The sequence below is a fragment of the Octopus bimaculoides genome, chromosome 9 (genome assembly GCF_046866305.1).
Source record: "Octopus bimaculoides isolate indiv1 chromosome 9, ASM4686630v1, whole genome shotgun sequence".
Taxonomy (NCBI): domain Eukaryota; kingdom Metazoa; phylum Mollusca; class Cephalopoda; order Octopoda; family Octopodidae; genus Octopus; species Octopus bimaculoides.
The window spans coordinates 89,647,792-89,664,229 of NC_142936.1; the positions used below are offsets into that span (position 1 = coordinate 89,647,792).

At 40.6% G+C, this 16,438-nt stretch overlaps 1 protein-coding gene and 1 non-coding gene across 3 annotated transcripts in view; both read left to right on the forward strand.

Moving 5' to 3' along the window:
- The first annotated feature begins 326 nt into the window (after positions 1-326).
- LOC149134245 (5S ribosomal RNA) lies at positions 327-445 on the forward strand. Its single transcript, XR_016243268.1, has one exon. It is a non-coding gene; the product is annotated as a 5S ribosomal RNA (ribosomal RNA).
- Positions 446-3,715: 3,270 nt separating this feature from the next.
- LOC106869837 (uncharacterized) overlaps positions 3,716-16,438 on the forward strand; it is a 19,412-nt gene continuing 6,689 nt past the window's right edge. The window contains exons 1-2 of one of the 2 annotated variants that reach the window (XM_089357996.1): positions 3,716-3,980; positions 10,580-10,881. In XM_089357996.1, the coding sequence (XP_089214122.1) occupies positions 10,618-10,881 (264 nt within the window). In that variant the 5' untranslated portion in view covers positions 3,716-3,980; positions 10,580-10,617. The remainder of the gene's footprint in view (positions 3,981-10,579; positions 10,882-16,438) is intronic. The other variant, XM_089357995.1, reaches the window with a different exon arrangement.

Here is a 16,438-nt window from a genome sequence, read left to right on the forward strand (position 1 = left end):
GGATTTCAAAGGTGATTGCAGTACGCACGTTTCATGCTACTTCAATTTATTTAAGTAATGCGAGCATTACCTTAAATGCAATATGAAGAGCAATCTTCAGCTGCACGAAAATGCAGAAAAAATTACTGTAGAAAAGACATATTATAAATGTGGCAACATTTCAAATCCAAGTGGGAGAGAGAATACATAAAATCCAAATGTGAGGAAGAATACATAAGTCCATCTTGACATAGCCGAGTCATCCATGAAAATCCACAATTACATATACAAAAATACGTAAATACACTAAAAAGACCTATAATAAAAATCAAAAAAGTACGTGATATGCTTACGGCCATATCACGCTGAGAGAACCGGTTCTCGTCCGATCACCGAAGTTAAGCAACGTCGAGCCTAGTGAGTACTTAGATGGGTGACCGCTTGGGAAACCTAGGTGCTGTAAGCAACGCACACTTAAGTTGCAAATCGACTCAACCAGCATCCCAAGAATGGCCAAAGGTCCCGCCTAAAAACGACACTGATGGAGATCGAAAAAAGGCTGCAACAATCTTATGTGAAGGAGAGAGCAGACAAAGAAGCCTGGGTTATAAAAAACATTAATTCAAACCCAAAGGCCTTCTTTCATTACGCAAAAGAAATAGCCTCAGTACGCTGCAAGATTGGACCCCTCTTCGAAAAGGATGGCTCCCTCACAGACAGTCCAACTAGGATCAGTGAGGTACTGAATGAGCAATTCAAAAGTGTCTTCACCACTACATTGGAGCACAGACAAGTGAACAAACCAGTGGACTTCTTTGCTACCTCCCCTATAACCAGTGAGGCAGTTACGATGGAATACATCAACATTAGCGAAGAAGATGTATTACTAGCTATACATGAAGTGGACACAAACTCAACTGCTGGCCCTGATGGTTTCCAAGCAATCCTCCTTAAATCGTGTAAGCATGCCCTGGCAAAACCCCTCCAGATCCTCTTCCAGAGCTTTCTCGCAAATGGAAGACTGCCAAGCAAGCTGAAGGAGGGAATAATATGCCCAATCCATAAAAGGGGAAGCAGAGCAGATGCCAAAAACTATAGGCCTATCTCTCTGACTTCACACATCAGCAAAGTCATGGAAAGGATAATCAGAGGAAAACTAATCGCATTCCTTGAAGAAAATAAATTGCTGAGTGATACCCAACATGGCTTTCGACCAGGTAGGAGCTGCCTGACCCAGCTCTTACTACATTACGACTGGGTGTTGAGGCAGTTACTCAACAACTCAAATGTGGACGTAATATACCTTGATTTTGCAAAAGCTTTTGACAAAGTGGATCATGGTGTGATATGCCACAAACTGCGTGATCTTGGCATAGCTGGAAAACTTGGAGAGTGGTTACATGACTTTCTGAAAGATAGAAGTCAGGCAGTAGTGGCTAATGGAGCCACCTCTGTGAAAACACAAATAATGAGCGGTGTTCCACAGGGCACTGTCTTGGGACCATTGCTTTTTATAGTCGCTCTCTCAGATATGCCTTCAAGTGCCCGGATAGCCACTCTTGCAAGCTACGCAGACGATACAAAAGTCTCGCAGAAAATACAGAACTCCACTGATGTTGCACACCTGCAGCAGGAATTGGACTCAGTTTACAGATGGGCTGAGGACAATAATATGCAGTTTAATGCTGAAAAATTCCAAGCCCTGCGCTACCAACGTCCAAAACTGAATATGAAACTTACAGAGTACACTGGTCCACAGGGAATTTCAATCCCAGAGCCTAAATCAGTGAGAGACCTGGGTATCGACATGAGTGATGATACCTCTTTCCAAGTGCACATTACTAGAACGGCAACAAAGTGCAGACGATTGGCTGGATGGATCCTGAGAACATTCAGAACCAGAGATAAGGAAACCATGATGATCCTCTGGAGGACATTCGTCCTCAGCCGCCTGGATTACTGCTCACAGCTGTGGTCACCCACCAGTCTGAAATTAACAGCAGACCTTGAAGCAATCCAGAAGAGATTCACAAAGAAGATTGTCTCTTTGCAACTGCTCAGCTACTGGGAAAGGCTGAAACAGCTAAGACTCTACTCCCTGGAGAGAAGGCGGGAGAGGTATGCAGTAATATACATCTGGAAGATCCTGGAAGGAATTGTGCCAAATTTTGGCATTGAAAGCTACACCAATGCCAGAACGGGACGACACTGCATAGTGCCAAAGATCCCAGCAATGCCATCGCGCTTCAGGACCAGTTACTACAACAGCTTGGGATTCAGGGGCCCACAGCTTTTTAATATTCTCCCAAAGAGCCTGAGGAATCTGCACAAAGTAGATGTAGGAGTTTTTAAATCAAAGCTGGACCTCTTCCTATCGAGAGTCCCAGATGAACCTACCTCGCGGCAGGAGGTGCAAATGAGGGTTGCTAAATCAAACTCCATTCTTCACCAAGTGCCACGTATTGTAAGAGGCTCCCTGTAATAACAGTGTAGCAACACGGTGGGGCATCAGCGTGGCCGCAGCTCTAAGCTCGGACTTTAAAAAAAAAATAAGTAATAAATATTAAAATAGTAATATATATATATATGTATATATATATATATATATATATATATATATATTATATATACTTTATCTATAAGGCTCAATTTAATTTTAATTTTTTATAAATTGATTTTAATTGAGTTTTTTACCTGTAATTTTGGATTTTGTCCCTAATAATATTATTATATATATATATATATATATATATATATATATATACGAGGGGATTTCTGGCTTTGGATTTGGTAGACGGAAACTCGATGAAGCCCGGTGTGGATGGCTGGATGGGTGAGTGGGTGTGTCTGTGACTTTGTGTCTGATTTTGTACAAACGCACACCGCTTGACAACCGGTGTTTCAGTGTTTACGTCTCTATAATTTAGCAGTTCGGCAAAAGTGAGCGATAGAATAAGTACCTGGCTCTAAAAAAAATTCACTACTTGGGTTGATTCGTCTGACTAAAATTCTTCAAGCAGTACTCCAGCATGGCCGCAGTCTAACGACTAAAACAAACAAAAGATATATATATATATATATATATATATATATATATATATATATATATATATATATATATGTATATATATATATATATATATATATACATATATATATATGTATATATATATATATATATATATATATATATATATATATATATATATAATATTAGGATAAAAACTTTATAAGAATTTATCAAGTAGTTAGCGTGAAAAAACCTCATAAGGAAAAAAAACCCATCATTTTTTTTCCATAAATATATATAATTTAATTTATATACGGGTATTACTATACAATAATGTCTCACGCTTAGAGGGACTCCATAAGTCAAAACTACCAAAATATGCACATTTTTACCGGTAAAAATGTGCATATTTTGGTAGTTTTGACTTATGGAGTCCCTCTAAGCGTGAGGCATTATTGTATAGTAATGCCCGTATATAAATATATATATATATATATATATATGTGTGTGTATGTGTGTGCTCGCGCACACACACATATGTATGCATGTATGTCTATATATATATATATGTATGTAGGTATGAGGGTATAGCTATATTAGTGTGTGGATATATGTGTATTTACACACACACACACATATGCATATATATACACACACATACACGCATATATATATATGCACACATGCACACACACACACACACATATATATATATATATAGAACAAAGTCATAACCGCTGAAATCGCCTCGGCTGACACCCGTTTTATGAATGCGATCCACTTTGGAATCGTCTTCGGGTAAATGTTAAGTCAAAACGAAATTCCTTCCAGTAAAAATCTTTCATTCTATTCGTCGTTCCGCGCCTGCGTTCAAAACTTCAAGATGGCGTTATTAGTTCATCGCGGTGAGTCTCGTTAGTTTTCAAAAGTCTTCGATATCCATAATCTTTTATTTAATTCCTTCACTTTGCTCCAATATTCGGCAAGAACTGTATGTATAACACTTAGAATAATATTATTTTTGTTTTGTTTTAAGTATATTCTAGAGACTAGCGTTGTTGCTTCTATTAAATTTTATTATTTTTGTCTGTTTTACGTAATGAAATCACATTCGTCTCTCTTTCATCTTTTAATGTTCTTTAATGTTGCGTTTATTTACCATTTGAAGAGTATAAGTTAGCGTGACATATGTATATATGCGTGGACAAAAATATATATACGTGTGTGTACATATATATCTACATATATATCTATGTGTGTACCTATCTCTCTGTATATATTTTATATATATATGCGTGTACAAAAATATCTATACGTATGTGTGTGTACATGTATAAAAATTTATATATTTTATGAGTGGCTGGTATAAACATGATGGCGTAATACATATATTTTTGTCTATGTATTTGTATATCTGTCGAATATATTTTATCTCGGTTAATCTTATTGTAACAGTTGTAATAAGGAGTGGCGAGGGAGAAGTTTAAATTCATTTTTTATTTTCATCACTTATTCTTTAATACATTTTTATATTTTTTCTTGTATTAATTATTTTTGTCTTACAGTGTTTTTCAGTGGATATAACAAATATCTTGTTCTTTTTTTTCCTTTCATTTCTTTATTTCTGCATCTGTATAAATTAACTAGGATTTAAGGCGACCATGTGTGTGTGTGTGTGTGTAGAGCGGGGTTCGGTAAAATGATTTACAACAATATGTACATATATATTTGCGTGTATACGTAGATCTTGGAAGTATACATTAAATGTATGTAAGTATGTACGAACATAGTCATACTACATACATTATTATACAACGACGAATAATCTTGATGTTTTTTTAAAGTGTAATTGTGTGTGTGTGTGTGTGTGTGCGTGTTGATGTGTGAAGTATATTTTTGTATGATATACATTTAGAATATCTGAGCATAACAAAAGTGTATGCTAAATTATTATACATGTAGTGAAGGTGCGTGGCTTAATGGTTAAGGTAGTCTTGAGTTCGATTCCCAGCAGCGCGTTGTCCTTGTTTTTTTTGTTTTTTTTATCTCATTACGAAAAGTAAATCTATATATATATTAAACAGTTGAAGTTATAGAATTCGACAGTGAGACAAAAATACAGATTATCTTGCAGGAACCAAAGACCAGTGTAATCCATATAATTTATCTTCATTAGAGGTTCTTGCTTAGCTCCAGGTCAACTCTGATGCAACACACCTACGATCGAAGATGCTCCAGCCTTGGCCATCCTATCATTATCTCGAGTTGTTTGTGTCAAGGACTACGTGATTCAAAACGTTATTCTCGTCGATGATGAGAGTATAATTTGTGGGGCACATTGCTGGTATTTCTAGCGAAGCAAGCCTCCACGTCGATCTGTGACACACAACGTGGTCCATACCAAAAAGATTGACAGGCCCCGGCCAGTTTCTTCGCACCATGGAAGTTTCCCCACCCCCACCTTTACATAAGACAATCTAAATTAGCGGTACTTGACTGCGGCCCCCATGGCATCATGCGATCCTGAAGCATACTTCTAGCGGCCCTTGACGGTCTCCAATTTATAAATATTCATTTTTCTTTCATTGGTTTTACGTCTTTTGGTGGATCCTCCGAAAAAAAGGAAAACAAAAACAGGTTTTGAATCTGGCCTAGATATTCAAAAAGTTAAAAACCGCTGATCTAAATCGATATTAAATTGACATGGATCTTATACATATGAGGGCGCATGGCCTGGTGATCATCGTGTTGAATTGGGTTCGATTCCCAGCTTAGGCAGCGCGCTTGAGCAAGTCACTTTATTTCTCATTACTCCAAGTCCACTCAGCTGGCAAAAATGGGTTGTACCTGTAATTCAAAGGGCCAGCCTTGTCACATTCTGTGTCACACAGGACCTCCCTGAGAACTACTTTAAGGGTACACGTGTCTGGAGTGCTCAGCCACTTGCACGTTATTTTCTTAAGCAGGCTCTCTCTCTCTTTCTTTCTCTCTCTTTCTTTCTCTCTCTCTCTCTCTCTCTCTCGCTAGCTCTCTTTCTAACTCTCTAACGCTTTCTTTCGCTAACTCTCTCTCGCTAACTCTCTCCAGGTGTCTTGAGGAAATTTCGAAACTGGGTTCTTATTCCTAAGATATTTTTCTATGTTATCATTATTCAGGTCACTGCCTGGAATCGAACTCGGATATTTGAGGACAAATATCCGTCAAATGTGAATGTAAATAATGTACATAATTCCTCATCTAAATATAGAATGGTATTGGTATGTTTACGGCCCCGTAACGTAAAGGTTCGGCAAAAGCGAACGATGGAATAAATACTAGGCTTAAAAACTAAGTAGGGGGTCGATTTGTTTATCTAAAACCCCTTCAAGACAGCACTCCAATATGGCCGCAGTCCAATAACTGAAACCAGTTAAAAATACATGTCTGGAAATAATTGTTGGGTGGGGGGGAGATGAGAGCAAACTGGATGTAGAGACGTTTATTATAAAACATATATTCTGTTTGATATCTTTCGCCATATTCTCGAGATGGATGGAATCGACAGAACATCGGGCGAAATGCCTTGGGATTTTCAGCTACGTTTCTTTACGTTCTCGGTTCAAATCCGCCCGAGGTCGCGCTGGCCTTTTTTTTATCCGAGTTCTGTAAAACATTCCAACCAAGACCTGGGTCGCTGTGACCGAATATACATACATCACCCAATCCCCTCCTTAAAAAAAAAAAAAAAAAAGAATGCCTGGCATGTGATTTTTAGAAATGAATATTTACCATTATTGTGTGTGTGTGTGTGTGTGTGTGTGTGTGTGTGTGTGTGTGTGTGTGTGTGTGTGTGTGTGTGTGTGTGTGTGTTTAATGGAAAATATTGCGTGTTTCAAACTCGTTTTCTTGAAAAACTCGTAAAAGAACAGAATTAACTACAAATTTTATTACTACCACACCCGTTACGACTACCACTACTAATACCACTACCACTATTGCAACTGCGGTTCCAACTAGTGTTAGCGCAACACTTACTACTACTATTCCTGCTACTGCTACTATTACAAGTACTATCACCGAAACCATAGTTATTACCACTATTATTACAATTAACACTACTACTATAGGTATCACTATAACCACCACTGCCACCACCATAAACATCACTATTATCACCACCACTAGCATCATCACCACGACCATCACCAGTACCACTGCCATCACTTTTACCGACGCCGCCACCACTATCACCGCCACCATCACCGCTACCACCACTACTACCACCGCCACCACCACTCCCACCGCCACCATCACTACTACCACCGCCACACCCACCATCACCACCGCCATTATTTCAACTACTACTACTACTACAACACCAACCAACCGGCAAACCGAACCACATCCATTAATCACGTGAACAATTCTTAACGGATGATTTATCCATTTTTAAACGGCTTAAGAACAAATCTTTTACATTTTTCGTTTAAGAAAATCGTGGTTTGGTCGATATATGACTAAGTCACGCGAGAATTTACCGTGAACGTCTATATAGACACACAGACAGACAGACTGATTGATTGATTAGTTTTGGGGGGTTCTTTGTTTTGTTTTTTTTCTTGTCTCCATCAAAAGGTGAGGTGGAAGTGGAGGCGGCGACTGAATGTCAATATTAAGATTTCGAAAGAAAGAACGGTTTGGGGGGGGTCGTTTTTTAGTAATATTTTCTTTTGTTTCAGTCATTAGACTGCGGCCATGCTGGGGGCACCTCCTTGAAGAACTCTAATCGAATGAATCTATTCCACTCAATTTTTTTCGTTTTTGTTTTTTTGTTTTTTTTTACATCAAAGCCTGGTACTTACTCGATCGATCGCTTTCTGCCGAACCGCTAAGCTACGGAGACGCAAACACATCAACACTGATTGTCAAACAGTGGCGGGGAGGAGAGAAACATACACACACGCGCGCGCACACACGACGGGCTTTATGTTTCCGTCTACCAAATCCACTCGCAAGGCTTTGGTCAGCTCGACGCTATAGAACTTGTCCAAGGTGCCACGTAGCGGGACTGAACCTGAAATTATGTGGTTGTTATTAGAAGCGGGGACACGGCAATTACATCTTGGATGTAAGTTAAAATTTAACTCTGGCGTGATTAGAACTTGGATGTAAGTTAAAATTTAACTCTGGCGTGGTTAGAACTCGGTTCGTGAAGAGTCGTAACTAAATCCAAGAATTTATTTTGCTCAGCATTTGAGAAATTCTAACAAACATTGCTTCTCATGTATATTATACTTCATCTTTTGTCCTGTGTCAAAGTGAACGTCGTTTTTTTTTTTCTTTTTGATCGAGATATTTTCGGTTTCACATATTTCCTCCGAATTTCTCTTATATCTTTTACTTGTTTCAATCATTGGACCTCTGCCGCATTGGTGTACCGCCTTGAAGGGTTTTAGAAGAAGCCACTTGCTCAAGATACTCCACACAGTGGGGCTGAACCCTAAACCACTAGGCAACAAAGCGAGCTTCTTTACCACTTATCAACGGCTGTGCCTACTGAAAATGTTCTTTATACGTTCAGTTCTTCATGCCAATTACTAAAATCACAACCATTTTTTTCTCTTTTTTAAGAGAAAAAAAAAGTTAAACCTTTTAAAGATACAGTTCTATATTTAAGAGATGAGGAATTATGTACATTTGACGGATATTTGATGAAGGCTGGAGGTTATATCAGCCGAAACGTTGTATTAACAACAAACAGGATGACAAATATCCGTCAAATGTAAATAATGCTTTTAAAGATAGTTTTGTTTTTTAACCAATCGAATTTATCCATTCTCGACATTCAGCCAACAGGTGATGCTGTTTGTATATGTTCCCATATTAGGCTCATGTGTGGCTGAGCGGTTAAGAATTTGTGAGTGAATTTGATGGATGAAAACTGTGTGGAAGCCCGTCATATGACAACCGGTGTTGGTTTGTTTATGTTCTCGTAACTTAGCAGTTCAGCAAAAGTGATTTGTAGAATATGGACCAAACTTTTAGAATAAGTACTGGGGTTGATTTTTTTTTTTTTTTTTTTTTTAGCTCAGTGACTGAAACGAGTACAAAGTAGCAACTTACTGAAATTATTTCAGTAGGTTTAGAATAATCTGAAAGGTCCAGGGTTCGAATCTCTAGTGCATCGCAAAATTCCATTGCAAACGTTATTTTCCTCCATTAAATATTTTCATATTTAATGGTTTTGTAACATCTTTCTTAATTTCTCAAATTAAGTTTTTGCGATTTTTGAAGTCTTCTGTCAAAAACGAAACAAAAAAGATGAGGGGGGGAAGCACAATGCCGCATTTTATAATACTGTCACAGCGTTCAGAGAAAGAATGGTTCTGAGTGGCTAAAAAAATTACAAAAAAAGATATTTTAAGTTTTGTAACATTTTGTATAAATTTCCCAATAAGTGGTTGTTTTTAGCATGCAAAAAAAAAACATCCAACAAAATGCCCTGTGGTGCTTCTTCCGGTTCTTCAGGAGTGGCTGTGTGGTAAGTAGCTTGCTTACCAACCACATGGTTCCGGGTTCAGTCCCACTGCGTGGAACCTTGGGCAAGAGTTTTCTACTATCGCCTCAGGTCGACCAAAGCCTTGTGAGCGGATTTAGTAGACAGAAACTGAAAAGGAGCCCGTCGTGTGTGTGTGTGTGTGTGTGTGTGTGTGTGTGTGTGTGTGTGTGTGTGTGTGTGTGTGTGTGTGTGTGTGTGTGTGTGTGTGTGTGTCCCCCTTCAACATCGCTTGACAACCGATGCTGGTGTGTTTAGGCCCCCGTAACTTAGCGGTTCGGCAAAAGTGACCGATAGAATAAGTACTAGGCTTACAAAGAATAAGTCTTAGGGTCGATTTGATTCGACTGAAGGCGGTGCTCCAGCATGGCCGCAGTCAAATGACTGAAACAAGTAAAAGAGTATTTGTGTAGAAATTTTCAATAACATCGGAAGTGTGTCGAACAAAAAAAAATCCATTATATGTCTTATAAGACGAAGGCCAGCACCCTTGATTCTTTTTCGGGATCTCTGAGATTAATAGAAGTGAGAGCAGGAAACTAGCTACAACACTGTTAACTCCCACTACCAGGCCCCTGTTTGCCAGGTGCCGCTGAGCCGGGCAAGGATTCAAGTCCATCATCCAGGAGCAGAAACGGTTCCCTTTCCCTCTCGACACGTTTCTCTCTTTACCAAATTTTATACACACACGAGTTTTCTGTTTCCCTACAGGAGGTTGTGGTAGAAGTCCCATGCCTCACTGTATAATGTCTCACATCCGCCATAACACCTGAAATTTAGCGGGAAGTGGGTAATGTGGTCAAATTGATCCTCGTACTTACTAGACACGGAGGGATAAAAAGTAAAGTTTACCTCGGCGGAATTTGAACACAAAACAAAGAACCGGAAGAAACACCACAGGGCATTTTGTTGGACGCTGTAACTTGTTAGTTCTTGTACACGATCATTGAAAAGATTGGGTGTATTCCACCCGTTTGACCTGCCCTTCACAGTAAAACGTAAAAACATTTGAAGGTTACCCGTTTTCATTTCATTTATTTCTTTTATTTTCCCAGATTGTTCGTGTTGCTGCTGTTGCTGGTTACTTATTTCTATGTTTACCATAGTCTCTGTGAATGCCGAAGTGGCTCCACATAGCGTGAAACTCAACTGCACAACAAATAACGATTCCACAAGAAATTCGGGGCAGCTTACCATCGGGGCGGCCTTTCCACTTTATGCCGAACTGAGATGTAAAAATGGCCTATTCAGAAACAGTTCTGTGGAAGATTCGGCTTTTATCACCTTCCATTTCATACACGGAGTCGAAAATGTGAAGCAGGGATCGAACGCTGGTGTATGTATAATGGAAAAAAAGGTACGTTGACCTTACAATATCTTTTGGGGTTTATTTTTTACTAGTTTCTGTCATCCTATTGCAGCCATGTTGGGGCACAGCCTTGAAAAATTTAATCGAACAAATCAGCCCAAGTACCTTGTTTTTTTTAAGTTTGGTACTTATTTTATCACTCTTTTTGCGAACCGCTAAGTTACGGGGATGTAAACAAACACCATTTTCTCACTTTTTCCGAACCGCTAAGTTACGGGGATTTTGTGGACGGAAACTGAAAGTGTGTATGTATGTTTTTGTCTCGTACTACTGTTTGACAAACGGTGTTGGTTTGTTTATGCTACAATAATATAGCAGTTCGGCGAAAGTGAACGATAGAATAAGTGCCAAGGGTGATTCATTCGGCCAAAAGTCACTCAAGGAGGTGCCACAGCATGGTCGCAGTCTAACACCTGAAACAAATGAAAGATTTTTTTTTAATTAGATACTGTATGGAAAGCTAAATTAAAAACTGTTTTTGAAGTTTATAAAATATTAACTCATGGTCATTCTAAGTCATTTTTTGAAGACGATGAAACGTTTGTCTTTTTTCACTCACTTGACTGCGGCCATGCTGGGGCAGTGCCTTGAAGAATTTCTTGTAGAATGGATCAACCCCAGTCCTTTTTTCTTTTTTAAGTCAGGTACTTATTCTGTCGGACTGTTTTGTCGAACCGCTACATTACGGGAACGCACACACACACACACACACACACACACACACACACACACACACACACACACACACACCCCAATACCGATTATCAAGCGGTAATGGGGAATAAAACACATGCAAAAACATATGCAAACGACGGGCTTCTTTTAGTTTCCGTTTACTAAATCCACTCAGAAGGCTTTGGCCTGCCTGAGACACTTGCCCAAGGTATCACACAGTGGGACTGAACCTAGAACCATGTGGCTGGAAAGCAAACTTTATTTTCTAGAAGTTTGGTTACCGACTGTGACGCCTCGTTTTAAGCCACAACGCTATTCTATCCAAGATGTCCTTTTTTTTTAACATTAGCAAAACTATCAAATAGATTAAAAGCTTTTGAGATGTGGGTGTATAGAATACTTTTGAGAATATCCTGGACAGAACACAAATCAATGAGGCACTAAAAATGATAAAAACTAAGAATATTTTTTAGTTTTATTAGATGCCAAGATAGAAAATAAAAATAGTTTGGACACTTCGAAAAAATGGATTAAACAGACTTGATAGAAGGCAAAACTGAATGGGGAGAGAGGAAGAAGGAAACCAAGAATTGCGTAGCTGAATAATATGAAGAATTAGACAGACTTGAAATACAGTGAATCTATAAATGACAGCACAAAAAAAATAATAAGACCAAAATGGTGATCCATGGTATTCAAACAAATGAAAGCAGACGATATCTAATGATCAGTTTATTGGTAGCAGTGATAATGTCGATTTAGTTTAGAAGTGGTAATGTATTTTCTATATGCGGTAATTTGGCAATCGCTAGTGCTGGACACAATGCCTTGCGGTGTTTATTCCATTCTTATACATTTAATTCGAATTCTGCCGAGGTCGATTTTTTTCTTTCCATCCTTTCGGGGGTCGATGAATAAAAACGCCAATCCAGGAGAATAGATTGGTGAAGTTGTTACAGCGTCGTTGGACGAAATATCTTAATGCGTCTGTTTCTGAGATAGTAACAGGAGTGAATTCAAAGACAGTATTCACTGAGGTCAAAATCCATCCTGTCGTCCATTTTCTTCGCCCACTATTCTTAGGAGGGTCGTGGGGGTAGAATCCCCAGGCCCTTCCTCCATAGGGTCCAATCAGAAGCAACAGTCATTACGTTTTCCGGCTGGATTCCCAAGTGTGACCAACTGAGACTGGATATTATCCAACCATCTCGTTCTTGGTCTCCCGCCGGTTGGCTCGGCTTGATGGATCCACCTTGCGGTTCTTTTCTGGGACATTCGAACCACATGTCCGTTGTACGGGGAGCTGTTACTTCTCGCTATGGAGAAGTAGCGGCTCAGACAGGAGAGGCTCTCTGATCTCCGAGCTATGCGCCCTGTGAGACGGGTCTATGATGAATCTATTAAAAAAAACGGGCATAGAAAACGATAGTATACGAAAAATATCATGAAGCATCCCAATAGGTGCAGTGGCAGCTACCAATGGCCAGTCAAGGTTGTTAGTAGCGCAGCAAAGAGATGCGAGGGGCGATCTGCCCTGGACGACGTTTTGGTGAAGGCGGCACTTTTGGCTTTGCCGTTTAATCCTTTATAGGCCCTCGGGAGTAGAGCAGCCAACTCAAGGGTTACCTTGGATGGTACACCCTCTAGCTATGTCCTCGAAGATATGTCGTTGAAGATACACACGCACGCACATATACACTGTAACACACGCACGCACATGTACACTGTAACACACACATTCACGCACATGTACACTGTAACACACACATTCACGCATATATAAACACTCACACACATACGCGCGCACGCTTTCATGCACGCATGCACTCTCTCTCACATGCGCACGCACTCTCACACGCACGCAGGCACGCTCCCTCTCTTTCTCACGCTCCCTCTCTTTCTCACGCTCCCTCTCTTTCTCACGCTCCCTCTCTTTCTCACGCTCCCTCTCTTTCTCACGCTCCCTCTCTTTCTCACGCTCCCTCTCTCTCTCTCTCACGCACTCTCTCTCTCACGCACTCTCTCTCTCTCTCACGCACTCTCTCTCTCTCTCACGCACTCTCTCTCTCTCTCACGCACTCTCTCTCTCACGCACTCTCTCTTTGACGCACTCTCTCTCTCACGCACTCTCTCTCTCTCTCTCTCTCACGTATTCTCTCTCTCACACGCACTCTCTCTCACACGCACTCTCTCTCACACGCACTCTCTCTCACACGCACTCTCTCTCTCACACGCACTCTCTCTCTCACACGCACACCCTCTCTCTCACACGCACACCCTCTCTCTCACACGCACACCCTCTCTCTCACACGCACACCCTCTCTCTCACACGCACACCCTCTCTCTCACACGCACACCCTCTCTCTCACACGCACACCCTCTCTCTCACACGCACACCCTCTCTCTCACACGCACACCCTCTCTCTCACACGCACACCCTCTCTCTCACACGCACACTCTCTCTCTCACACGCACACTCTCTCTCTCTCACACGCACACTCTCTCTCTCTCACACGCACACTCTCTCTCTCTCTCTCTCTCTCACGCACACTCTCTCTCTCTCTCGCACACACTCTCTCTCTCTCGCACACTCTCGCACACTCTCGCACACTCTAACACACTCTCGCACACTCTCGCACACTCTCACACACTCTCGCACACTCTAACACACTCTAACACGCACGCACACTCTCTCTCGCTCTCACTCCAATTGTAGTAAAATCCACTCCCGTACATACAAGTGTGTGCGTGCGGGTAAGCAAGCAAGCATTGTGAATCTAGTTAGCAGATCTGACACTCGTGTCTCATCTGAGAAACTCACTGCTGTCATCTTACGTACATGAATTTAAATATAGAATACAATTAGATTTCGATAGCCGTCACTCCCGTGTGTGTGTGTGTGAGAGAGAGAATGTGCATATGTGAATACCTGTACATCCACGTGCACGTTTCTGTTGGCGTGTGTGTATATTTGTATAAGTCTGTATGAACATTTGTTAGTGACCATGTTTGTGGATGTACCTTTGTATGTTTACGTATGTGCTTGTCCCCGTGTGTATATATGTGTGTATAGAGACGAAGCATTCTCCAATGGCAGTTTGTTAGAATTCCAAGCAATGGGGTAAAATCCAACGCTGTATTAAACAATAGAAACGATACAAATGGAAAGCCACGTGATCGTGTGCACATAAGCGCAAAATTGACAAGGAAACAATACGTAAGACTAGCTAAAAAAAAAACACAGTCTATAATTATTCGGTTCGTGATTAAGCTCTTTAGAAACAGGGGAAAGGAAAGTATTGAGAATGTAGTTAAAATTACGAATCCGTTTACAGCAAACCCTGATGGAAATGACCGGAAGTTAGGTGGAAAGAAAAAAAGGTTTCGTGCACGCAAGAGCGACAGAGATAGGAAATAGAAGCGAACCGTGTGAGTGTTTGTCCATTGGGTGAATGTGTACGCGGTTTGTGTGTGTGTTGGTGACTTTCTTTGTGATTCTTAATGTGTGTATGGAATTGTTTTACAAGCTATGGATGTTTGTGACACGTTTTATCGCCTGTTTCGGTCATTAGACTGCGGTCATGCTGGGGCACCGGCCTGAAGAATTTGTAGTCGAATGAATCGACCCTAGTGCTTATTTTTATTTTTGAAACCTGTTAATGATTCTATCGTTCGCTTTTGTCGAACTGCTACGTTATGGGGATGCAGATACACCAACACCGGTTGTGAAGCGATGGTAGACACATACACACACACACACATACACACACACACACATACACACACACACATACACGACGAATCTGTTCACCGAATCTGTTCTCAAGACTTTAGTCGGCCCGAAGCTACAGAAGACAATTGTTCAAGGTGCCACGCAGTGAGACTGAACCCAGGACCATGTGGTTGGGAAGTAAACTTCTCACACCTGCACCTACACATATATATATATATATATATATATATATATATATATATATTATGTGTATTAAATTTTTAGGTTCGTGTGGGTTTGGTAATTGAAGCCATGGGGAATGAACTCTCGTTGAAGACAAGTCTCGCTAACGAGGGATAAGGGCAAGATAGGCAGTTTGAAGAGATTCACAAAGGGAAAAATTGCGCAAGGCTGGAGTGTTTGCCGATTCGGGGACGCCCTTTTCTAAGTCGAGGGGTTCCTTTGCTGAGTCGAGGGAGAAACGTCTTTGCCGAGTCAAGCGGAGAAGGAGGTCTTTTCTGAGACTGATATCTCCAAGATTTTCAATGAAACAGTCGACCGTATGCACCCGACTACAGCGCCGTCTTCCACGGCTGAAACCAACGCCCAAACTACCAGAATTGCTTCGGGGCTCGGTGCCTTCGACCACTTTGCCAACATTTATGCTATAAATTTAACTGCTTCAACTTCCGGAAGCGTTACAGTTTTTTTAATATTATTTGGTCTGAGGTCTCTGCTCTTTGTAAGCCTCAGATTTCGTGATGAACTCCTCGGTAAAACCGACTGACAAGAGTGGAGCCGTAATGGCACGGGGCACTGACCTTTGTAAAAGTGTTCATGCAAATGCTTATGGATGCTTATACATAGGAATGTATATACGAATGTGTGAAGGTATAAGAATGTGTGTGTGTAGGAACGTGGACGTCTATGAGTAGATGTGAATGTGTGCGTGCTTGCCTATGTATGATTATGTATGCACGTATGTGTACGAACATGTACTTGTGTGTGTATACACACATACACTTACATGTATGTATGTATGTAATTTTTTTTTTAATGTGTCCCAAAATACTACGAGTTTATCTTCCCAACTGTCAGTGAAAATCCTATTTTTAAAGCTGATAACACCGCCTCCATGTCTCGCCTTCTCACAACACC